We start from the raw sequence: 24,328 nt of genomic DNA, 5'->3' as shown, positions 1-24,328 counted from the left end.
CTTAGCCACTATGCTACCAGAGCTCCCCTTCTTTAAGATATATACCTAGTAATGGGATTGCTGGATCAAATGGTATTTCTATTTCCAACTTTTTAAGGAATCGCCACACTGATTTCCAAAGTGGTTGTATTATTTTTCAGTCCCTCTACAGCTGGTCATCTTTGTACCTTTATTCCTCCAAGCCCAGCTGAGTGCCTGGCTCAAAGCAAGTATCCACAGAAACATTTGCTGAGTGAATAAACAAGCAGCTGTATGGATCTCAGTCTTCCCTGCTTTCCCGTGGGGCCCAGCCTTGGCCATCCTAGTGAGACCCTCCCCAAGCAGAGACAGGCCCTCTTTACCCTGCAGAAAGAAGAGGTTGTCCACATCTCGAGCTCCCTCAGAGGGGGCCTGGGTGAGTGGGCGCAGGAAGTCCCGGTAGCCTTTGAGCAGACAGGCCATGAAGCGGAGGAAGGCACCCTGGACTTCACGTTCCAGCCGGGCCCGGCGGCCGCACACTGCTTCATAGTCTGTCAGCAGGAATTCCAGGGATGCCTCTTCCTCAGGTCCAGTATATGCTGGGGACCAGTGTGACCTGAGAGTCAGGGTCAGCACCATAGTGCTTGCCTCAACTCTGTTCTTCACACAGACGTCTCCACCACTGCCCCACCATCTCCAGCCTTTAACAGACTTTGCACCAATATGAGCTACAAACTTATGTCCAGCTAACAGGTTTTTTGTTCTTAACTTTTTTTGTTTTATTTTAAGAGCTTGTTTTACAGTCAAAGTCACACGTACATTTAGTTTCATTCTCCATTCACCATGTCCAGCTAACAGTTTTAAGCCTCCTTAGTGACAAGCTCAACCTTCCCAACATGCTCCAGGAATACTGCATGCCCCTCTCTCTTGCTTAAATTGGAATTTGAATCCTAACTCTTTTAACCTTCTCAAGTCATGTCTAGTTCCCCACATGCTTCCCCAAACTGGAGGCTTAAGGTCCAAGACAGTTTCCAGTCTCCCACCCCCAACTCCTCCACCAGACTTCTCACTCTGGTCCAGCTGCTGGTACAAGTTTGTCAGTGTGGCCAGCAAAACCTTGTAGGGCTTGCGGGGCAGGGTCCGAGGGGAGAGGGGCTTCTTTTCCTCAGTCCTGTGATAGGAGGCATAAGGAAGGAAGGATGATAAACTTGGAAGTCAGCCCACCTCCTCACCACTCTCCCCCACTTTTCGCCTGACCCTCCTTTTGAGAAGGTAGCACTCTACACCAGCCCTGTCATGCCCCACCTGGATGTTTCCTGCTTGAGACCCAGCCCTCTTACTGGAAGAGCGTGTTGGTGTCAAGATCGACACAGATGACATCAGCAGGTGGGTCATGCAGATCGAAGTAGCTGGAGTGGATACCCACAATGAAAGGCACCGGGGCGCTCAGCACATCTGCCAGCACCAGTGGGCACAGAGGAATGTAGGGGCATTGCCAGTGCAATGGGAAGATCATCTGAAGTACCAGGGGGTGAGAATCAGTGAGCAAGGCTTACAGCAGCGGTGATGGGAAGAGGACAGAATGGGCATTGGCGGGGTGGGAGGGGCGCCTGCTTAGGAGAAGCTACTGGGACTAGGCTCCAAAGAGGATCACTTGATGGAAGCTGCATGTCCTATGGGCTGTGTCCAGGGAGAGAGGCTGAGGACCCTACTCAAAGAAGGAAAAGGGGAAAGGTCCAGGAAAAGATGAGAGCGGGGCACCAGAAAGAACAATGGTTTCAGGAAGGTGGGCTGGCTCTGGTGACACTCACAGAGACGAGGGCCTCGCAGACGCTGGTGAGCAGGTCTGGCCGCAGCGAGTGGACTAGTAGTTTGTGCTCCGTGAGCACAGCCAGCAGCAACATGATAGCCAGCTCAGGGCCCAGGCTCTGCAGCAGCTGCAGGAAGCTGGCACCACTGCAGGCAATACCAACGTGGGGTAGAGTCACCAGGAAACCAGAGACCCCCTTCCCCAGTCATGGCGCACAGATGCCACCTGGGCCCAGCCTGTATAGATGAGCTGTGCCCACCACTCTAGCACTTGTCATGTCCATGGTTATCAAACCACCCCCCGCCAAGCTACGCACATACCTGAGGGGCAGGGGTGAGGACACAGGTTGACAGAGGAGCAGGTTGTCATAGGGAGACATCTAGGAGGGCAGAAGAGCCACTAGTCAGAATGATAATGGCTGCCTGAATAACTTCTTTTAGAAAGATCAGCACAAGGCCAGTCTCTCTGAGACAGAGGCGAACTCCCCTCCTCCCATCCAGCCCCATGCTCAGCCTCAGTTCTCACCTGCACTAGGATTCGGGGTCTCTGTGGGGAAGGGAAGGGTACGTTGTGAATGAAGTGGGAGATGTGCCTGGGGGAGGGAAAAAAACAGGTTAGAGGCAGACTCTTCCATCTATCCTTGTCTTATCTCCCTCTCCTACTCCCTAACCCCAATTTGCTCTTTTTCTTCACTTTTCCTCAAGGACCTTATTTCTCCCTGAGCCTTACCTCAAGACCTGTATCAGCCATTACAGCCACAATTATATAGAGAACTTCTGCAAATCAGAAGAGCACCCCTCTGGGCAAATACAACCCCTTGCCAAGACTTAGCTAGAATGTCAACTATATTCCAGGTCCCTCTCACCCCCTCAGCCAGAGGCTTTTTTGCAATAAATAAACTGGACAACGACACACAGCAACTCTGCCCTCCGCCCCTCTGCTCACAAATAACCCCCTCCCAGTTGCACCCTGATCTCTGCCATCTTTCCTGGCCTCCCGATCCCTTCAAAACTTCTTCCCAGTATCCCAGGAGAGCCCTGCTCACGCTTCCAAGGGCAGTCGGTGGGGACCTGAGACGGAGTATCGGTAAAGGAAGGTGAGGAAGGCTCGGAAGGCAGGGAAGGCAGGCCAGCGGGACAGCACAGCAATGGCGCGACGGCTGCGCACCGCCCGGCCCCCGAGCGCCCGGCCACGCTCCACGGCGCTCAGCAGGCCCAGTGCCCGTGCCTGCCGCTCCGACAGCCGGGCCCTGGAGAACGCCTCGTAGAACTGCAGAGCAGCACCATACACCTGGCAGGGGGCAGAGCAGAGGTCAGGGGGGCCCTGCACAGCCTGGGCTCCAAATCACACTCCAAACACCCACCTTATCACCAGCTGCACCCGTGAGCACAAAGGTGGAGAAGACAGGCACAGGGTACTTGGTCTGGGCAGGCCAGCACTCAATAGTGGTCCCCATGGGCAGGCAGAAGACGGGTACCGACTCAGGTAGCGGGAACGCTTCATTGTCCTCCTCTGGGTAGCGGCCCAGCAGCTCTGCACCCCCAGCAGAGTTAGGGTACCCAAAAGGAGGAGGGTCCATCAGACTCCAGGGGAAGAAACCAGGGGATACCAGAAAAGGCCCAAGTGGCAAGGGGAAAGTGAGTACTGGGGCTACTGAAAGTACCAGCCACAAGGCCTAGAGAGAAACATGGAGGGACAAGGAGTTGAAGGGACAAAGAGGCCACTCACCTGCCTCGTATACCAGTGTGTTGGCCTTGGCCAGGCCCACCTTGTAGCACAGGTACACTGCTGGGCCCCACTGCCCCAGAGATGGCAAGAGACAAGCAGATACATAGCTAACAAAGGTTTCTGGGGTCTATTTTCTCTCAACCTTCCCTAATTGGTCCATCTTCAGAGCACCCACTAACCCATGATTCTGAAGACCAGAATCACCCCCCTGGGCCTGCCTCAACTGTTGGAGGCCTTGGCCCTAGGATGCCCTCTGTGCTCAGGGTCCATACCCTCACACCAAGATGGTCCCAGGGCCCCACTCACCATGCCAGGGTTGAGGTTGCGGGGCAGTCGACAGTAGGTGTGAGGAGTGCCCTCTCCCTTGCTGGGCAGGACCAGGCAGAGGTCAGTGATGCCCAAGGCATGCAGCCCTGCCCCTTCTGCTGCCCGCCGGTAAGTGAGGTAGGTGCGGGGGTGCCCAGGGCCTGGAGGGGCCAGGTTAGCTGAGTGGCTATAGGGTGTCGTGTCTAGTACTTGGAAACCAGGCTTAGGACGTTCCTTCCCTTCGTATAATACCCTTGGCACACAGAGCAGAGAGATGTCAGCACTTCATGACAGAGGAAAAAGACCCCGATCTGACCGATCTGCCTACATATTCCCCCAAAACTGTCTTGTACCCTCAGCCTCATCAAATCTCAACACCAGGGCTTACCTCTTCTTTGCTGAACTCTGCCCTTCAGAATTCTGTGCCCCCTCTTCTATTTCTTGGTCAGTAACAAACCGTTATGCCTTCCATGGCTCTCAGGCTCATTAATAAATACTGAGACTAGTAAGAGTTACCACTTACTAAATCCTTTACACTGACTATCTCATTTAATCTTCTCAACCATGCTATGAAGAGGTATTATTATGCTCATTTTAGACAGAGAGGCTCAATAACCTGCCTGAGATCACACAGCAAGCAAGCAGCCATGCTTGTACACAAATGCAAATCTGTGTGATGACTAAGTACATAAAACCCACTGTCACTGCCACAGCCCCTACCTGCCTGCCCTGCAACTCCCAGGCTGGCTGGCCCAATGGCAGGTGGCTCGGAGAGCAGGCTGGTGGGCTGGTGGGTGGTGGGGCTAGCCCAATCTGTTTCCTTTCCCATTGCCTTTCCCTCACCCCCTACCTTTACCTGTCTCAAACTCATTTAGACACCCTCCCAACTTCCTCTGGTGCTAGCCATGAGTAGAGGCACACACCCCAGCTCAACGAGGGGGGGCTTGTCACGGCCCCTGCGGTAGCAGATGACAGGCTGAGTTCCACCCAGAAGCCCCGCACTGAGTTCCAAGGGATGTCCCCCAGCAGAAGCCTGGATGCACGTGTAGCCCTGGGGCACCTCCTCGCCCAGTGCCCTAGCAATGACTGCCACATCAGTGATGGGTTCAGCTGGTCGGGGAGGGCGCAGGGGCCCACTGGGTTCAGGAACCCACGTTTCCTCAGGGATGGGTGCTCCGTTCCCTGCAAGCCCAGCTACCACGAAGTAATCCACCAGCCGGGGGGGCCGCTCCTCCGCCATGGCCCCCCCCTCACTTACTGCATCTGGAAATGGTTAAGGGGGGAGAAATGAAGTAAGGATGGTGGGTGTTGTCATGGCAACCAGGGTATCCTCTTGCTCCTAGACCACCCAAAGACAGGATAAGTGGTTAGCCAATCCTGACCTCTCCTGCCTGTGACATCACCAGGCCCTCACAGCCCACCATAGCTCCTTAAGGAGACCAAGTCCTTCATGCTTAGTGGTACCAGCTCTCTTCCCAAAGATCCCAAACTCCACTCTACCACACACAGCTAACCTGAGTGAAGATGTCATATTGTTCATATATCTCCTTTAAAGGTCTCACCCCTCCTCGCTCTCTACTCATACACATCACAGAGATTAGTCTTTTCTGTAATGGCCTACAATGACATCATTCATTCTGACCATGACATCATACACTCTTGTTAAGGGTTTCTGACCTTCCTACTCTGGTCACATCATAAGAACCTTGCGATCCAGCTAATGTTCTTAAAGAACCCACTTCTAGGTTTTCATGAGGCCCCCACAGGTTTCTGGGAAAACTCACAAAACCCAAGCTTTAGTGTCTTTTCACCAGATTGAAGTTTCCTTAACCTAACTCCATTAACCTGACCAAAGAGCCACTGTCCTCTCACCTCCAGGACCCCTGGTTAAGTACAAAGTAGCCACTGGAAGCAATACCAGCCATCTCCATGCCCTCCTCCACAGAATACAGAGACTTCCCGAAACAGGGCCACACTGGGCCCTCGGCTCCCGTGTTCTCACCTGCCTCCATGGCCCAGCCCAGGGGAGTAGGTGCCCCCAGGGTCGTGGGGAGTCCCAGGATGCAGAAGCTGAGAAAGAGCTTGGTGGGTGGCTTGCAGCAGGGGCCGGGAGGCATGGGGGGTGCTTCAGAGGGGAAGGGAGGTGACTTCCTGTAACAGTGGAGGGGAAGCTGCAGCTCAGCGGAAGTCAGCCTATGGGTATGGGGTGTGTGTGTGTGTGTTTGTGTCTGTGTGGTGGTGGTGGTGGTGGTGGTGGTGGAGTACTGTTGAAGGTGCCGGCACAGCAGCATGCCCAGGAGGAATTTGACTAAGAGCTTGGCAGAGGAGGCTCAAAATTCCTCCAAGATGTGAAGTTTTCTTAACTCAGGACCCTTCCCCAGAGAACAGGGAGCAAGGGAATCTCATGAAACCAGACTGGTTCCTTCCTTAACCTGGCCTCTGCCCCCCTCAACAAACACCCCAATCCCAGCTAAATTTAGCCCCTACTTCTGGGAGGTGAAGCCAGGAGTCAGCGTCAGTGTCCTGATTTAGCTCTGGGGCACAGCCCCGTTCCTTATCCACTGCAGGCGAATGGCAGTCCTCTGCCCAAAGCAGCAGGCTGGGGCCATTAGGTAGGACAAGCTGAGGGGTGAGATAGCACCCATCCTGCGTAGGACCTGCGTGCCTGGGCCTTCTCTCACTGAGCCAGGCAAGAGTCTTGCAGAGAAGGCAACCCTTTCTCTCTGAGGAAGGCAACCTGGCAAGGGCACCACTCAGGGTCCCAACGCCCACAAGCTGAGAGTGAGGAAGTTCGGGTCAGGGCAGAGGGCGCGCCGAAGGGGAGGAGGCTGAAGAAAGAGCGAGAGGGCAGAGGAGCCTGCGCGCTGACGGTCGAGGACGCCGCGGCAGGAGCGCCAGCCGCCGTACGATCCAAGCGGGAGGGAGGGGAGCGCTGGCTCTGACACCCGCGAGAGCAAGAGGGTGCAGGATGCTGGGGCAAAGCTAACTCTGAGCAGTGCCCTCCCCTCCACTTTCACTTCCCCAGGAGAGAGGAACCGGAACCAGATGTGCAGCGCCGAGGAACAGCTGGGGGATATTCCCCGCCTGGCCGGCGCTCCCTCCCTTCCTTCCCCGCCCGCCGCAGCCCCTACCTGCCTGCCCCGCTACTCCCCGGCCGGCCGGGCTCTGGCGGGTGGCTCGGAGGGCGGGCTGGCGGGCGGCACGGCTACCCGGCCCCGGACATGGCGCATCCGACTTGGGCGCCGCTGCTGCCCGGGCGGCGAGTGAAGGAAGAGGCGGCTGAGGGTGCCTGGGCGCGGGGAGGTCCCAGCGTCCCCGCCGCGCTGCGCCACGCGGGGACTGTGCTGCCGCGCCGTTCTCTAGGGCCGCGCAGTCCTCCCAGTTCCCGCGGCGCTGGGGGACCGGCGCTCCTCCGCACGCCCCGCTTTTTCTCCGACCCCCTCCACCCCCCCTCTCGAGCCGCGGGCGCCGCAGCTCTCCCGACCCCCCTCCCTGGCCGGCGGCCGTGACCCTGGCAGCGCCGGCCTAGCGCTCGGCTGCCTGTAGCGCGACCCCTGGCGGCTGGGAGGGCCCTCTGCACGCAGGCAGCTTCCCACAACGCAGCCGATGCCGCAGGACAAACCCCAGGGAACCCCTGAAGTGCAAGGCGAGTTCCTGTCTAGCCCTGGGTGCTGCAGTCAAAAGATGTCGTTCGTATGCCTGGAAAAGGGAGAAAGCCTGAAGACCTAGGCTGCGGGAACCCAGATGGCTGCCCCCAGTTCTAGGTTTAAAGGCAAACTGTATTCCTTTGGAGCCAGAAGCTCTCAGTTCTCGTTTCTGAAAATGAAAAGCACTTTGGAAAGAGGAAGACAGGCCAGCAATGTATGGTGTGGAACAGTGAAGGTGAGGGTAACTGAGGAGGGGCATTACTCTTCTCACTATGTTGAGTGGGGAAGAGAGAAGACAGCAGAGGCCCAAATAATCAGAGCTAGCAATACAACCCAGAAAGAAACAGTCAGAACATGGTTGGCACTCAATCATCTGCTGAATCAAAATACAAATGAATTAATGGAGAAGTCAGGAGGGTGCAGTGAAGTCATGCAGTGATGACACAAACGTGAGGACTTTCTTAAGACCTAGGGTCATAGGGCCACAGACTGGCCAAATACCACTTGTCCTATTTCTAAGTCCTCTAGGCTTAAAGGGCCATAAAGAGGAAGCCAGCCTGAGATTTACCTGGAGTCCACAGGTGTTAAATCCCTTCTCCTTGGTAGCCTTAGCACTGAGACCAGTTACCAGGTGAGTGGGAGTCATTTTTCTGGAAACATCAGACCTGTGAGCTCATCTAGCAGCTGCCTCCTCACCCCAAATCACTGCCAGGCTCTGAGGCTGAGAAAGAGCAGTAACTTCTCTGGCTAGTCAGAGCCCTCATCTCCTGATGCTGCAGAAGGCCCTGGACAGACAAGAGGGCACAGGAGGTGACTTCCCAGTGCCAGGCCCCAGTGTCCAATGCCAGGTACAAATCCTGAGACTGGAGAGCCCTTCCACAGAGAGCGCAACAGTGCTGAGAATATACAAAATAACAGCAGATGAAAGGGCCTGTGCCCTAAGAATTCCCTAGATCTCCAGCCCCACCCCAAACAGCAGTCAAACACAATAAGGGTTTGGTATGATTTTTTTATTAACATATAATATATTTAATAAAAAATAATATCCACTCTGGCTCTCTCCTCCACTGCAAGGGGAAGAGTGGTGAGGAGGGGCTGGCACTGCCCACCCTCAGGCATCCGGACAAGCCCTGCCTCCGGGGCTCCTCTCTACCCCCTACTTTCCAACAGGCTCTGACCTCCAACGGTTCAAAGTTACAAGTGCTTTAGGCCCTCCCTTGAACTCCCCCAGACCCACCCCTAGTGCAGAATTCAGGGGCTACCTAGACAAACCCCTTGCCTTCTCTTATTTTGGGGATCCCTCATTCATGTTAGAAAGAGGATCTGGGGGCAGAGAGTGGAGTCTCTACTGGCCAGGGGAAAGGGAGGAAAGGGACAGTGATAGGGATGGGGCCAAGATGAGGGATGGTGATGAGGTCCCCTCACTGCAGCCGGTCACTGCGGAACGAATCCTCCACGGCAGGATCAGGCAGCAGGGCACAGGGGTCACTCAGCATATTCAGCCCTTCAAGGCCCAGTGGCTCCATGCGCAGCTCATCCTCCAGCCCCAGACCCAGCTCCAACTCAGCTTCTGACAAGTCAAAGCCAGGCACTGCAGACAGGGCTACTGTAATCTCCTTAGAGAAACCTGGGGAGGAGTCTCCTGTGTGGGCAGAGGAAATGTGTGAGGACCCTATGCCCTGCAAACTCTTTCTAAGACCCCTCAATCTTGTACTATATCACTCCTCCTCCCACCCCCATCACCATGCAAACACTGCTCACCTGTAAGGATGATGTTAGGCCCTGAGCCATAGCGGGAACAGTGGGTCAAGTTCTGGTGGTTGAGGGCGTGGGGGTCCTGGGGGCCACCCACTGGCCCCTCACCCCCTAAAAATCCAGGCCCTTCAGAAAAGCCAGGGGGATCCAGCACCAGGCTGGCTGATGAGCCCTCCATGCTGAACTGCTCCAGCTATGGACATACAGATAGACCTTGAAGAAGTAGGCTTCAGAACAGGGTGTTCCTGCCTGTCCTGCCTAGTCCCACTAATATATCCCATTTGCCCAGCAATCTTCATGCCCTCCAGGGACAAAGGCAGAGCTAGAAGAGGCAGAAAGCAGAGTGACAGCAGTGAATCCTAGGGTCGGAGGTGGATCCTATACTTGCTGGAAGAAAGCACATGCATGCTAGAAAGAGAATGGTTAGGTCTAAGCACTGGCTATCAAAGAGCAAGCTGAGCAGAGAAAGCTAGAGAGAGACAGGTAGGCATAGGACAGTAGAGGCCAATGCAGGAAGAGATGAACCCCAAGCTCAAAGTGCTATGTTAGCTGGGGGCATCTCAATTCAGGTTTCCCAATTCAGAAATATACCAAAGACGTCACTCAGTACCCCTTGACCAACCCCAAACCCCTCCCTTGATTCTGAGCCAGGGGCCTAGTTACTCACGTTCCCCAGGCTGATGTCACTCATTGGCCGGCGGTAAGACTGTACTAGTTCATACCCACTAGAGCTGGGTGGGCACAGTGTCCCGTAGTGTGCCTGCCTTCCTGGGGGCTGCCCACATGAGGGCTGAACTGAGCAGGCCTGAGAGGGCAGCGTTGGCTGCTGTAGAGGCTTTGGGGTGGGTAGCTGGGTGGGCAGAACCAGACTGGGAGGACTGTATGGGTAAGGGGGCAGCCGCTGGTCAGTGGGCAGTTTACTGGTGTCCAGGGGGACGCCCTGAAGAGAAGCAAGGAAAAAGGGAGAAGTTTACCCTTTAATGTACCCTCTAAGAGCTGCTCTTAGGATTCCCCACCCTTTTAGGCTACTACCATTCTCAATACAAACATGACAATGCTCCCATGAATGTCCCTGGGGTTGGGTACAATTACTCAAAAATGCGTATCAGAATGAAAGTGACTAACATTAAAAACAATTTTGAATTTACTCCAAAAGTAAATCATTCCTAAACTTTGGTATTTAACTACTGTTAGAAATCAAGTACTTATGACACACCTCACAAGTAATCAGTAACACAATAGTGAAGTTGAAAACTTCTGTTCTAAAGCCTTGAAGAGGCCAGAATAAGGGAGGGAGTAAAAAAGGAGACAGGAGGAGGGTGAGTTAGGCTCACTCAAGGCTCCAAGACAGCAGAGCCTTTGCTGGCCTAGTCTCTCTATTTTCTATAGGAGAGGAGATCTGGGTAAAGATGGAACACAGAACACACATTCCAGGGAACGGTAATGGAGGAGGAGAAAGCAGGGCAGAGGACAGGGCATAGAAGGGCACTGAGGTGAGAAGAAAAGGAGAGAACAGAAGGAGAAAAAGAAAAAGATGCAAAGGGAACAGTTGAGAATTTAAGCATTAAGGAAAAAGCCCTAAAGTAAGAGTTTTGAGTTCAAATCCCCTAACTTGCTGTGTCAACTTGGAAAAGTCATTTTTCTTCTGTGTCCCAGTTTCCTCATCTATAAAATGAAGGGAATGGGCTTTATGATGTGAGATTGATTCTCTGACTCTATGAATTCTGGGAAGGGAGGCAGAATTGGAGAGGGGATAGGAGGAGGACAGAGGCACAAGAGAACAAAAAAGGAGAGAAATGGACAAAGGAGAAGAGAGAGAGGAGAAACCACCATATTTGAACTTGGACCTGGGCCAAGCTGAATGCTAAACACTTCCTGAATGTTATTTCATCTGATCTCCATGATATCATCCTGGTTTTATAGATGAGGATACTGAGGTTCTTAAAAGTTAAATAACTTGTTCAAGGAGACTGTCAATAAGAGATGGAGCCAAGATTTAAAGCCACAATGCTTAACTAACAAGGTTTGCACTCTTAAGCAAAGAGTCGTCAAGAAGGATAAAAGATAAGCAAGTGAAGAACAGAGGAATGAAAAGGGACAGGTTAAGACAAGGGGGTACCAGAAGGAAAGAGAAGAGGTATTTGAAGAAAGAGTGCAGGAAAGAGAACTTAGCAGAAGAGAAGGGGAAAGAGAGAAACGTGTAGGGAAGGCAGCCACGCATACCTGAGTGATGGAAGACAAGGTGGGTGACACTGTTGGCGAAAACTGTTTGGGCAGCTGCTGTTGGGACCTTCTGGCGTCGACTGCGCCCGCGGGCAAACTCAGGGGGCTGAGGGGTACACGGCGGTGGCGGGGGGAGGTCCCAGGGGTAGAAGCTGGGTAAGGGGGAGCGCCCAGGACAGGGGATGAAGTAGAGGAGGAGGAAGAGGAGGAGGAGAGGGCTGGTGCACTGAGTGAGGGGTGGCCCAGGGAGGTGGTGGGCAGTGCATTGTGGGCCAAGGAGGAGGCAGGCAATGAGGGGTGACTATGGGAGCCCTGGAGCTGGGGCTGAGGATTGCTTAGGGAAGCTTGGAGGTTGGGATTGCTTAGGGAAGACTGCAGGGATGGGTGGCTGAGAGGTGAATGAAGTCCTGCAGGCACAGACAAAAAACCAGAGATGCCAACATTACTGATGGGCACTGGGCCCCTTTCCTCCTGGAATGGGTAGCAGTGACCAGACTATGGATGTGGCAACATAATGTCCTTCCTACTCTGTCCCTGACAGTAAGGTTAGCACTGCCCACCTGAGGGCTGCTCTCCATTTTTCTTTCTAGGAAAAGCCACACCTACCAGTTCTGACTGGCTGAAAATTGCAGTGAAGAAATCCTGGGGTAAAGAGGTGATAGTCTAGGGTGGCACTCACAGGCAGATCCCACATGCTCAAGTCTCCCTCCCCTTGTCCCTCCAGGCAGGTTGCACTCTGTGGGCACATGGCCAGGAAAGCCACTCACCTGATGCATCATAGCCTGGGGCCATGCCTAGGCCCCCACTGATGCCCAGGTGAGTCATGGTGTGGGTCAAACTGGAGGTACTGTTGCCCCCACTCAGGCTAGGGTAGGCTGTCTCTTCAGGGTCCAGAGGGGTGGACAGTGGTGAGGGAAAGTGCAGGTTGGTGAGGTCAGGTAGGGAGCCTCCCGTGTTCATGGCAGGTGGGAGGACAGGCACACTGGCAGGCTGGTCAGGGGATGGAAAGATGCTGGGGAAAGAGAACAGAAGAAAGACGTAAATGGAGGCAGTGGTCAGTGAGGCAGAGATCAGTCTCCCACATTTACGTGTATTCCCTTCCTCCAACCCTTAGCCCATCTCACAGAGACACTTACTTAATTCCAGGGACTTCACAGGACCGAGGTCGAGAGGAGGATGAGGAAAGCTGAGGAGAGAAAGAATATGGAAAATGAGGATGGTACCCAGTGAGGACTCTGGAAGACCTATCCCATGGAAAACAAAGAGGGATAGTGGGTGACACCCAGTGGTCTACACCTACCTTCTTAGCATCCCATGGCTTCAGCAAATGTTTGTCATCTACCAAGTTCTCCTCAATAGCAGGGACTTGAAAGAGAAAGACTGGTGATGGGTGGGTTGGAAAAAGAGCCAGTAAGGTGGGACAAGAGGCAAAGGCAGACAGGCAGGAGTCCCTCTTCTTGGCTCTGCACAAAATCTCCAACACCAACCCAGAAATTCAGTGCTCACAAGTGATAAGGAATACATACCTTTGGAGTCCATCTCACCATCCAGAAAACCTACAAGGGAGGTGGTAGAGTTGGCTGCAGCACTTACTTGTTTACCTACTTCAAACAAAAGTTCCCTAGCTACTTTCTATCTTGGGACATGGCCACTTACCCCCACGGCGGCTGGGAAGGACACTGGGAGGTGTGGGGCCTGGATATGTGTCCTGGGGACTGGGGTTCATCACACTTGTGTGAAGGGCAGAGTCAGAGCTTGTCCTATGGAGGAAGCAGAGATAAGCTGGTACCAGTGATAGGTCTTGCTGGTCTCCAAACCTTGCCCAGCAGAGGAAAACACTAGTTGGGCTGGGACAGAGTAATGGAGTAGAGGCCCAGAAACTATAGACAAGAAAGGGATGTGGCTTAAAGGAGACAAGGGCCATTACCTGTTAAGGGCTGATGGTAGTCTAAATAGTTGGCCCTTCTCTGCAGGGAAATTGCCCCAGGGCATTGTCCTGGGATGGAAAAACAAAGTCAAGAGGAGGAAGGCTATCAATGGACAAGAAGGTGAGCACAGGGGTTGGGGGTTAGAAAATGTGGCACAGCCAAGGTAGAGGTGGAGAAAGCTGAACACCCAGGATCATGCTTCTTTCTTCATGGTTTTCTGTGACCCATGAAGCCCCTCCCTCAATTAATCTAAGAGATCTAGAAACTTCTCAACTTGGCAAGACAAACTAAATGAAAATCTTGGAGCCTAGAAATGCTGCTAGGCATGAGTACTAGGAGTGAGATAGCCAAGGGGGGGTTCAGAAATCTAGGAGTGCCAGAATACCCCACAGTCACCCACTCTTGACAGGAGGCAGCTGTTTTTACCTGCCTCTCTGCCATTCCCCTCCTCCTAATACACACACCCCAGCCTGACGACAGTTCCCATTGGTCCTGCCCTGGCCAGACTGGGAGGTTTGGCCACTCGTGTCAATACAGCCAAGACTGGACTCTGACCCACCTACTCTACCTGCCCCCCACCCCTTCCAGACCAGCTTTTATGGGTGGAGGTACTGTTGAAACCCTAGTCAGCAATCCTAGCTCCAAACTCAGTTCCCTCCAGAGACCTGTCAGAGAGAAGGCAGAAGATTCTGTCTGCCCTGCACTGTTACCTTCGCCAGCTGGACTCCGGGGGAGGAGATAAGTAGGCAGGACTATAGGGAGAACTGTCAATGTGAACAGCACCAGTTAAGGAAAAGAGGATGGACTGGAAGAGACCAGATGAGAAAATAATGGAGGTACCAGATGAGTTGTTTCAAGAAACACATACCTTTTTCTTCTATAAGGGGTATCAACAGGGTCAAAGAATGCAAGAGAAGAAGGGAATCAGACCTAATGAAACTGGAAAAAATATAGACTATCTGGGCAAGGCTTGGAACAAACAAGTTCTGTAGATGTCTCAGAGACTGAAAGCTAGAGACAGAACTGCAAGGAGAAATGTGAGGAGGAATTTAACAAGGAGGCATATACTTTTAGCAGGAGTCTTTTCAGGGAACCCTGTTTCTAGCAGCAAAGTGAGGCAGTCAGAGTCAGCCAGAGATGGAGGGCACAGGCTTAGGAACAGTAAGTCCCTGTCACAGGAGCCAATGCTGACACACAGGCTAAATGGTCACTTTTCAAGGAGGCTGGGTAAAGGAGAGCTCCTGGAGGACAGAACAGAAAGAAGGAAGAACAATACTTAAAGTGCCTTCCTACCATGAACCCCTAAGGAACCCCATCCTGCCATCCTTCAGACTCCCTAACCCTCTGTGAAGGATATGTGGCGGGGGTAGCGGCGAAGTGGGGACGCCATTCTGCGGGGATCTCGCTGCACCCGTTCTACCAGCCCATGGTGCCGAGTGCTCCGAGATGAATCCAGAGGTGAGTGGAGGGGGCTCTGCCAAAAGGGACAGGTGCATAAAGTCAGCAGAGGGAACCACCTAGGAGCTTGTGTTCCTCCTTGGCTAGTGTCCACTCACCTGGAACTCAGCCAGGCCACAGCCAATCTGGTTAACGTTGGGCAGAGAACCACCATAATGGGAGCTCCTTGTGTATGCCAGTCGCAGTTTTTGGGCCTGTAACTGAGAGGCAAATAGGAATGTCAGGGAAGGTTCTGAGCACTGTTCCTCATGGCTGCCCTTACCATCCCTGTTGTGAGACTATGCTGCTGCTGCTGCTGCTTTTAAAAGCTTTTGGGTGAAGGGAGCACTGCTGGGGAAAAGGCCCACTGACACCTGGTACAAACAATCTACCCCAGCCCTTCTGCAGCTTACCCTTATCAATGAAATCACTATTGCTTAGTATCACAGGTAGGGCCTGACACGCTGCTCATGGCCTGTCCCCGTTGGCATCAATCTAACCAAAGTCCCTGAGGGGCTTCTAGGAGCCCCCAAGCTAGTCACATGGCTTAACTCCTAGGAGGAAGTACCTATTAGATGACTCTGCTTTCCCTTACAGGTGTGTCCAGGGCTAATTGGAAGATGAAAAGAAGGTCACAGGTGGATGTTACAGAGCTATTACCATCAGCCTCTTTCCTTCCCACTCTGGAGGAGCACAGGCTTTCAGGCTCCGTCACTTGCCCAGCCTCAGGAAAGCTACAAAGCCTGCACCACCAGAGCTAGAACATCCACAGAACGAAGGCTCTCCCACCTGGAAAAACAGAGCCAAAACCAAGGGGCATTCTTCTACCACATCCTAACAGCCCTGAATTGGCAAGAAGCCTGGAGAATGGGGGTGGGAGAAGGAACAGAAGCCCCCCGATGCCAGCCTTGCCCAGGGCCATCTCCCTAGCCTCACCTCCACTTTGGGGAGATATGCCTACAACAGGGAGGGGTAAGACACTTCAACTCTCATCTTGGCATAATGTAGTCTATCTAAAGACCTCAGGTCTCTCTGAGAGGTGAGCACCTATTCTGAGGCTCAGCCATTGTCATTAGCCAAATAAATAGAGCCAGGACAAGGCCATGAGGAGGAGAGTGGCTGAGGAGCAATAAGTTCCAAGAGCTTCCAGGGTCACACTGTTGTACAAAGGCCAACATCAGAACTGACTTTCTGTCCCAGGAGGTCAGCCCAGTGAGTTCAGTGGGCACTATACTGATCTCTAGACCACTTCAAAACTGTTACTAATAAACAGAGAGGCAATCCCAGCCTCTGCAGGTTAGGCCCCCATGGACAGATCTGCCTTAAATGAGCCCTCCCAACTGGCCAGATAACAGGCTGAACCCCAGGTCTCTTATCTCTTGTTCTGGACTCTTGGGTCCCCAGGCTCTGGCCAAGTGTGCCCATTAAACTTTTCTGTGCAGCAGTCATCACCCATCAGGAGCAAGGTGGGTGCCTTTTGACAGATCAAAGCATAACAAAGATAAAAGCCCCAGTTTTGAGTTTCTTACAGTCTTTCTTTCTTTGAACATATAAGCCCTAAGAACCTACCATAGCTCCACTAGAATCATAATCCAGAGAACAGGACCTCCATCTTTCAGCTAGAGACTGGTGTCTCAACCTCTTGCCTCTGCCCCCACCATGATCAAAAGCTCCTAAAGGGGAGCAGTCAAAAATTCTATCACAATCCTCTTTCTTGGTAGTTAGAGTGGTATGTGCCCCTCCCCCCAGATTTGCCTCCCCACATCACTCTTTCTGTCCTGACTCCCCACAAACTGGGGCACATGATCCCTAGAGACTCAAAGGGGAGAAAAAAAAAAAAAAGAGTAACAGTCAAGGGAGGTACACATAAAAATACAATCAGTTAGAGTCACAGTCATAGATGCAATCTTAGACCAGCAGAAAGAGACCTAAAATGTGGTGGTTATGAATTCCACCATTTCCCCTTAAAAAATGTTCTAGCTCCCTGTCATGAGAGATGACTGCAATATCCTAACCTGCTGTTTTGAAAATAATGTGTTCTGAAATTAGGACTGGATATCATCTGGGCAAACTCTCACTCCCTGTTCCCTCAAACATCTAGCCCTAGAAAGCAAGAAAACAGGGATCAAGGGTCTTCAGAAGCAGCTCTGGCCAGCTGCCTCCTTTCTGGAACTTCCTAGGAATGAGTATTTCCTACATAAGAGAACCCTTCAGGGTACCCAATAAACTGACCCACAAAGCAACCATCTCCCTAGAAAGCTCAGCAAACTATCCACATAACCTATAGCCAAGTGGTTACCAGGTTTCAGGAATCAAAGCCCTACTTCTTTTCCACGTCTGCCAAGGCAAAACACTAAGCATTAGTCTATGAGCAATGGACCTCACCTTCATTCACGTCAGGAAACCACAAAAAGTATTTGAAAAAGGAAGCAAAGGGACGGGACGCAGGAGGGGACTTCCTGCCCCACTATACCCAGAGCTGCTCTTCAAACCACTCAAGGGATCTTTTGCCAGAGATACCAGCCACTCACTACACAAGGTGTCTAGCCAACAGCCTCTGAGGTGGGCACTTAGGCCCCCATTTTACAAAAGGTAGGGGAACCAATTTGGGTATCACCACCTAAGAGGAGGCAGGTTAGGGATAAAATGATCATCCCCCAATCTACAACCCTATTTCGGGGATGCTTCAACAGAATCCCTGCGCGAACTCAGTCAGAGATGCCAAAGGGCCACCCATCTCCTACCTCCGCCAGGCTTCAGGGGACCATCCTCCCCGCCCCCCACCTCCGCACACTCCCGCCGCATGTACTGGGCCCCCAGTCGCTTCCACATCCCCAATCTCCCCAGTGTTTCGGCCACCTTCCAAAAAAATACGTCTTCCTACCCCTCAGCTCTCAACTCGCACTTCCCAGACGGCGGCTCCCGCTGCCCCTACCCCATTCCGCCTCCTTCTACGCGGCTCCCGCCCCGCCTCGCCTCTCCGCTTCCCGCTCCCCGCTCCGTAATTGCTCCGCTCGGCTCCCGCTCTCCGGCGCGGCCCCTCACCCGGGTGGAGCCGATGTCCATCATCACCTCCTCGAAGGCCGCCGTCTCCTCGGCCTGACGCTGCTTCTGCAGCGCGATCTTCTCACTAAACTTACGCGGATTGGAAGCCGAGGCTGTGGCCGAGCCGGGCCCGTTCGCTCCCGACGTCGCCATCTTCCTCCCCTGTCCCTCCCCGCCACCCTCCTAGTACAAGCCACGGCCTCTGCCGCCGGCTCTGACCCGGCTCCTCCAGCCGTAGCCGCAGCCACCGCCGCCTCAGCGAGCACCGCGAACCGGCCCCAGCCTAGCCCTGACCTGTTGTGCGCGGAGGAACCCGGGAACTGTAGTTTGTTTACGTGACGCCTCTACCTTCTTACTCAGGCAGCATAAAGAGGAAATGGACACCATTTCCCGGCAACCCCAATGACTCCGGGAACTTGGCATTTTGCTCCTCCCTCTCGGCTACTCCCTACGCGAAGCAAGCTGGGAAGAGTAGTTCTAAATTGATCCCGAGACTTTAGAACTGATGTTATTATGTGCCCTCGAGTTGGACCCGACTCATAGCGACCCCTCCTTGGGTTTCCAAGGCAGTATCACTATGGAAGTAGACTGCCCCATCTTTCTTCCGAGGAGTGGCTGGTGGGTTTGAACCACCAGCCTTCTGGTTAGCAGTCAAGTGCCTTAGGCACTACGCTACCAGAGCTCCTTTTAGAACAGATAGGGGTGAAGAATTAAGGAGAAAAAGGAAAGAGGGAGGGAAGGGAAGAGGTGCAGACAAAGAGGGAAGAAGGGCGGGCTGAAGGAGTAAAAATCTGGTCATGTTCAGAGAAGGAAATCAGAGGGGCTTGAATAAAAACAGATTAGGGATCTTCAACTGTAAACATCTGGGATTTGGCCTTCTCATGTATGCCCACCTCTTTCTCAAGACAAATCCATCAGACACTGTACAGATTTATAGAAACATCTTTTATTTGGGTAACATGTCCCAAAACAGGTCAGTTAGTAAAATAGATTCTAGGATATGGCCCTTATGCACAGCTTTCCCTCCCAAAAATAACCCCAGGAGTGAGCTTCCCCCTCCCCCTTAGGCTCCTCTGATACAAAAAAGTTTTGGCAGCTCAATGTGTATCATCTGGGCATAGGGAGCATGTCCGGTATCCCCAGGGTGCAGCAGCAGTAGGGGGCTCTGCCAACCCTTCCCCTAACTCAGCCCAACAAGTATTTCTGCCCTACCCCAGGATCTGGGACTAATATTAAAAGCAAGCAGGTCCCCTTCATTGAGGTGCTGGGGAGGGCTCAGTGCCATCACTGTGCTTTTGAGAAAAAAGGGGGAGGGGGATTTATTTGGCACTTTGAAAACAGAGGAATGAGCAGGACTGGAGAGGCTAGAGAGGTACCAAAACTGGCAGAAAGAGGCTATTTGGCACTAGCCCCCTGGGAAAAGGGGAGAGTGAGCTATGAGAGTAGGAGCTAAGAAAAGTAGAAGGGGTCTACTCCAAGTGGCAGAGTGCTGAAATGGGCTAGAACCAACTGGACTGCTGACTCTGGGCCATGCCCTCTCCATACCTCTACCCCAAGGCAGTTGGGTGCCCACCCCAAGCCTCCTCAATGTCAGTTTGCTTTTGTGTGTAGTGTCCAACCTCTGATCAGAGCAGTCAGTGTCTTCCCCAATCTTAATGTCTCTTTAGTATGGTCATCTCATGCCCCTTGGGTCTGGGGCCAGACTGTTGTCTGCCCACTTCCCTCTCACAGGTCAGATAGCCCCAAATGCTCCATCCCTACCTCCTGGAGAACTCTTCCATCCTCAGTGGCTCCCTTCCTCATTCCTGCCTATTCCACATACACTTTTTCCTTTTTATTTTTTCTGGGGGGAGTGGGGGGGCAGGGGCACCTGCTATCCAACCTCCCCTGCCCCTTTCTGGACCCCCCTAGACTTGGATGAAGAGCAAGCCAGTAAGCAAGGCAAAGCCTGCCAGGAGCAGAATGACCTTGAGGATCCTCTGCTCAGAAGTAGCCAACTCCTGGGGCAGGATCTCCAGGAAGGTGATATAGAGGAAGGTGCCAGCTGCCATGCCCTCCAGCACAGACTGGGCCAGCTGGTGCAGTGGCCCAGCCGACTCTGCCAGAGCTGCACCCAGCCCGATGCCCAGGGGTGTCATACATGAGAAGAGGATCCCACAACCAGCCACCACCTGTGCTCGCAGGTGGCTCTGCAGCAGTCGCAGGGACAGGCTGACTGCCAGGATACCCTTGTGGAGCAGCAGAGCCAAGCACAGCTCCATGGCCCGGGCCCGGTCTCGCTGTAGCCCCACTGCCAGCCCCTCAAACACTGAGTGCAGGGCCAAGGAGAAGACCAGGACACAGGCACGGAGGGCTGAGGGTGCTGCTGAGACTCCACTTGCCTGTGGAACCCCCAGCCCATCATGCCAGTGCTGTGGCCCACCGTTCGCTGTTCCCAGCAGTGCTCTTGTCTCCTCCCGAGGCTGGGGCCCCGACTGTTCCTTGTAAGCCAGTGTGATCTGCTCCATCACCAGGACCAGAAAGAAGCCCATGGCCAGGATGAACTCCTGCAGGGGGAACTGGAGCTGTGGGCAGAGAAGGCAGCAAGGAGCTTAGGAGGAGACAGGCCAAGAATGCGTAAGAGTCAGATGCAGATTCTGGTCGAGACTCAGTTACAGATTTGGGGTCCCACACAAAGGGCCCTTCTTAGACAGATACAGAGTCACGTGATGACATAGACACAAAGTGATACACAATCACGCAGGTTATTTTGTCACTATATTATACGTAAGGAGCCTTAGTGGTGCAAGTGATTTATTACTCAGTTGCTAACCAAAAGGCCAGTGGTTCAAATCCTCCAGTGACTGTCAGTGAAAGATGTGGTGGTCTGCTTCTGTAAAGATTATAGCCTTGGAAAACCCTATGGGAAAGCAGAATAGAATCCAATGGGGCAATTCCTTCTCCCACGGAGTGACTAGTGGGTTTGAGTCACCCATCTTTCAGTTAGCAGTGTAGTGCTTTACCACTGTGCCACCAATGCTCCTTACATATGACATAGTGACAATAATCTGTGTGATTGTGTACCACTTTGTATTCACTATGAGTCAGAATCAACCAGACGACAATGGGTTGTTATACATATACAAGGATTTCTCAACTTTGATGCTGTATTGACATTTTAGACCAGATAATTCTTTGTTGTGGGGCAGCTATCTTGTGTACTGTAGGATGTTTAATAGCACTCCTATCCTCTACCTATCAGATGCCAGTAGCAATCCTTCCCCCTCCAGTTGGGATGACTAAAAATGTCCCCAGACATTATTAAATGTTCACTGGAGGGCAAAATCATGACCATTTGAAAGCCAGTGATGAGTGTCACATGCAGGCACATAAACAGAGTCACACATTGGCACAGCTCCTCAAATACACACAAAGCTACATACTGTCACAGAGACGTTCAAGATAGCTTATACACAGTCACATGGAGACACAGGGTCACTCAATGACAACACATAGAGGTTTACATCCAGTGTTACTTCCCAGTTTGGGGGAAAGAAAAGAAAGGGACCAGGATGGGATGTCTTCCTGTACCACAAGCCGAGTGTTTCATTTTTTCCTATAATGAATCTTTCCTATGTCTTCTCCACATCCCACTTCCTTGGGTTATATATACTTTTTTATTAGCAACATCAGACCCCTGAGAATTGCCTCCCATCCTTCCAAGGACTGCAGAGACCTTCAAGAAAGTGGTAAGAGAGTAAAGATCATTCTTGGAGCATTGTTAATTTCCTGGAAGCTGGAACAGAGAAACCCACAGAGTAGGTCAAACACTGGTCAGAAGTTTCCTCACACTGTCTCAAAGGGGTCCAGATTGGGTAGCAGGGAAGGGAGCCCATAGAAAGTTGTGCCCCATACCCAAAATTACAATTCATAAGGTCACACACCAAAAGCCTGCCATATAGTCGAGTGACACATGAACAGATCCATATAAACCACCTCTCCCAGACATTGGACACTCCCAACACACAGGGTCACATGCAGCCCAGCCACTGCTCACCGTCACATGCAGGGCCCCCAGGGCCTCATCGATGGCAGCTAGGTAATCAGGCAGCAGGTCCAGGAGGCAGGTGGCCAGAAAGACACCTCCTGCGAAGCAGCTTACAAGGCTCAGAGCTTTCTGGCGGGAGGCTGGGCAGCAGTGGAGCACAGAGGGAAATGAGCAGGTGAACCCCCTCTAGCTCCCACTACCCCAACCCAAGCAATGGCTCCTCCTGCCTTCCAGCACGTAGGTTGCCTCCCTCAGCCCCAGAGCTTTCACTACACCAAGACTCAGAACTTCTATGTCAGCAAGAGAAGGGAGAGGCTTACTTGAGGCTTCATGGTTAGCTCCTGACCGGCGCAACACACAAATGGGCACCAGACTGCAGACGAGGGTTAGCACCAGCAGCAGCACCAAGGCCCCCAACTTCACCTCCAGTCCTACAGGTACTGGAGGCTCTGAGGCCACTGCCTCAGGGCGCCACACCAGGAGCTCTGGCTCTCCCCAGGGCCCCATGGTAGCTGTGGCAGTTCCAATGACTCTCAGACCTAGGAAAAAAGACTAGAGTGGGTGGGGAATGGTCATGCAAGGAAAAATGGGGCCAAGGAAAGAGGAAGGCTGGTCAGCAGAGTGCTGCTCTTTCCTCACCCCAGGCACTTTCTGACCTTCCCCAACCCAGGGTGACTCATCCAGTCCTGTATAGGGAACATTCCTTCCCCCCCCCCCTCAGATTTTATCCTTCTCAAGTGACTTATTCAAGGACTCGGGAAAGGGGAAACTGAGGCATGAGGATTTTGCGAATACTTCTTTACTCTTTCATCTGTAGCTTCCAGAGATTTAGGGGCTACCTCCAAATAGAAGCCAGAAAGCCAGAGCTGGGATCCTTTGAGGAAAGTATAAACCAGGCCCCCACCCTAGGAAGGAGTGGATGAAGCGAACGGGGTTCCAGCAGGGCGTTAGAGGGTGTGCCAGGTAGGCTTTGTGGACGACCTGGACAAGACGAGTTTGGGTGTTGGATCACCCTCTCTCTCCCTTTTCCCCAGCGCCATCTCCCCGAAAGCAGAGAATGACTGTTTCATGCCAGAGGCTGGGATGTTAGGACAAATGGCCCAAGAAGGGTGCTAGGGGTCGGGTCCCGAAGCGGGTTGAGTCCACACTGAGGGCGGTGTCTGGAAGTCTGGACTCCGGGAGGCGGAGTCTGAACCCTCCAGGGTCCCGGGAAACTGATGAAGAATGCGAGAACTGGAACTCCGGCTTCCAGGCCTCCTAAGGCCTGCGCGGCAGCCCCCCGAGCCATCTCCCGAGAAGCCTGCACTCACCTCGCGAGGGTCTCTCTACATGGTATCCGCTGGGTTCCGGCCTCGAGTCGGGAATTCCCGCCCCCTCCCCATTCCTGCCCCCGCGCACCCCCAGCCGCTGCGTACCGCCCGCAGCTGCCAATGGCAGCGCCGGAAGGGCCGGGCCTACTTGGAGTGACGGAACTTAGCAGCAATCAGAGATCCGCGGCCGCAGACGGGCGGGGAAGGGATCAAGCAGAGAGGGAAGAGCTAGGGGAGGTGACGAAGGAGTGGACTTCGGGGCTGCGAACCTGGCGCGCTCGTATGGAGGTCTAGTGGGTCCAAACTGGCCAGTCAACAAAGCCATTGATCATTTAGGAGATTTTTATATTTTTTTGAGATTTTTTTAGAATTTCAGCCGGCAAAACTGGCGCGTCTTCGCTTGCCCTAACTCGTCTCCCATCCTTCCACCCTCACATTCCTAAGGCTTCCGCCTCGCGTCTACACTGAAGACTTCTGGCTGGAATTTGGCCAAAGTCTCCTATCTCTTAGAGGACTCTATGACCCCTTCAGTGCACGAAGGCGCCGAAGGCATTTCCGCCTTAAAACTGACTTCCTTTGCCTGATTTCCTTCCAGTTACCCACAAGAAAGAAAGAAGAAAAAAAAAGGGGGGGGGGAATTGGGAATGGGAGAGTATTTCTTGAAAATTATCTCCTTCTTAAGATCGATGGCCTGAGATAATTTCTGTAGCTTCTCTCGGTACAGTCAATTTACTATCCGTGCCATGCCCAAAAGCATCTGGCCAGGGTTCTCTCCAGCCTCAGCTCGCACTCTCCCACCCCTCTCCCCCGCACTGGGGCCTTCTTTCTGTTCCTTGAATGCACCAGCTGTTACCACTTCAGGACCCACACTGTTTCCTCACCTCAGATCCTTTTTCCTCACAAAACTGTGCTATCAGAACCCCGTTTTAACCTTAAGGGAAGGGAAGATACAAAGGAAGAAGATAAAGAACGGGGCTCAGACTATTCTGATAATTCTTTCTCCCAAAGGTGAAAAAGCCTTATTGCCAACTATAGATTGAATCTTGTCCCCCCCAAAATGTGTTGTAAATTCTACCGTAGTGCCTAAGGCACTTGACTGCTAACCAGAAGGCTGGCAGTTCAAACCCACCAGCCAATCGTGGGAAGAAAGGTTG

At 52.9% G+C, this 24,328-nt stretch overlaps 3 protein-coding genes across 3 annotated transcripts in view; all 3 read right to left on the bottom strand.

Annotated features, from left to right (window-relative positions):
- The window catches only part of DENND4B (DENN domain containing 4B), a 14,275-nt gene extending 8,461 nt beyond the window's left edge, over nt 1-5,814 (bottom strand). The window contains exons 1-12 of the mRNA XM_042782011.1: nt 5,805-5,814; nt 4,726-5,065; nt 3,803-4,055; nt 3,497-3,566; nt 3,132-3,301; nt 2,814-3,058; nt 2,294-2,360; nt 2,089-2,147; nt 1,770-1,914; nt 1,299-1,474; nt 1,029-1,129; nt 342-557 (exon numbers count right to left, since the gene is read on the bottom strand). Coding sequence (XP_042637945.1) covers nt 342-557; nt 1,029-1,129; nt 1,299-1,474; nt 1,770-1,914; nt 2,089-2,147; nt 2,294-2,360; nt 2,814-3,058; nt 3,132-3,301; nt 3,497-3,566; nt 3,803-4,055; nt 4,726-5,065; nt 5,805-5,814 — 1,852 coding nt within the window. The remainder of the gene's footprint in view (nt 1-341; nt 558-1,028; nt 1,130-1,298; nt 1,475-1,769; nt 1,915-2,088; nt 2,148-2,293; nt 2,361-2,813; nt 3,059-3,131; nt 3,302-3,496; nt 3,567-3,802; nt 4,056-4,725; nt 5,066-5,804) is intronic.
- A 3,056-nt stretch (nt 5,815-8,870) lies between these two features.
- On the bottom strand, nt 8,871-17,990 carry CRTC2 (CREB regulated transcription coactivator 2). The gene is made up of 14 exons (XM_007948564.2): nt 17,838-17,990; nt 14,912-15,013; nt 14,713-14,829; nt 14,066-14,127; nt 13,355-13,423; nt 13,084-13,187; nt 12,954-12,983; nt 12,728-12,792; nt 12,564-12,613; nt 12,195-12,439; nt 11,428-11,834; nt 9,872-10,144; nt 9,211-9,397; nt 8,871-9,091 (listed from the first exon to the last, which is right to left on the bottom strand). The coding sequence occupies exons 1-14, from the start codon at nt 17,988-17,990 to the stop codon at nt 8,871-8,873; spliced, it is 2,085 nt and encodes a 694-aa protein (XP_007946755.1).
- Nucleotides 17,991-19,744: 1,754 nt separating this feature from the next.
- On the bottom strand, nt 19,745-22,371 carry SLC39A1 (solute carrier family 39 member 1). The gene is made up of 3 exons (XM_007948562.1): nt 22,185-22,371; nt 21,874-22,004; nt 19,745-20,401 (listed from the first exon to the last, which is right to left on the bottom strand). The coding sequence occupies exons 1-3, from the start codon at nt 22,369-22,371 to the stop codon at nt 19,745-19,747; spliced, it is 975 nt and encodes a 324-aa protein (XP_007946753.1).
- Nucleotides 22,372-24,328: the final 1,957 nt, after the last annotated feature.

The sequence above is a fragment of the Orycteropus afer genome, unplaced genomic scaffold (assembly GCF_000298275.1).
Source record: "Orycteropus afer afer isolate SDZICR_OR568_19922 unplaced genomic scaffold, OryAfe1.0 scaffold00217, whole genome shotgun sequence".
Lineage (NCBI taxonomy): Eukaryota > Metazoa > Chordata > Mammalia > Tubulidentata > Orycteropodidae > Orycteropus > Orycteropus afer.
The sequence above is the reverse complement of the archived record's forward strand: the minus strand, read 5'-3'. Positions and strand labels throughout refer to the sequence as shown.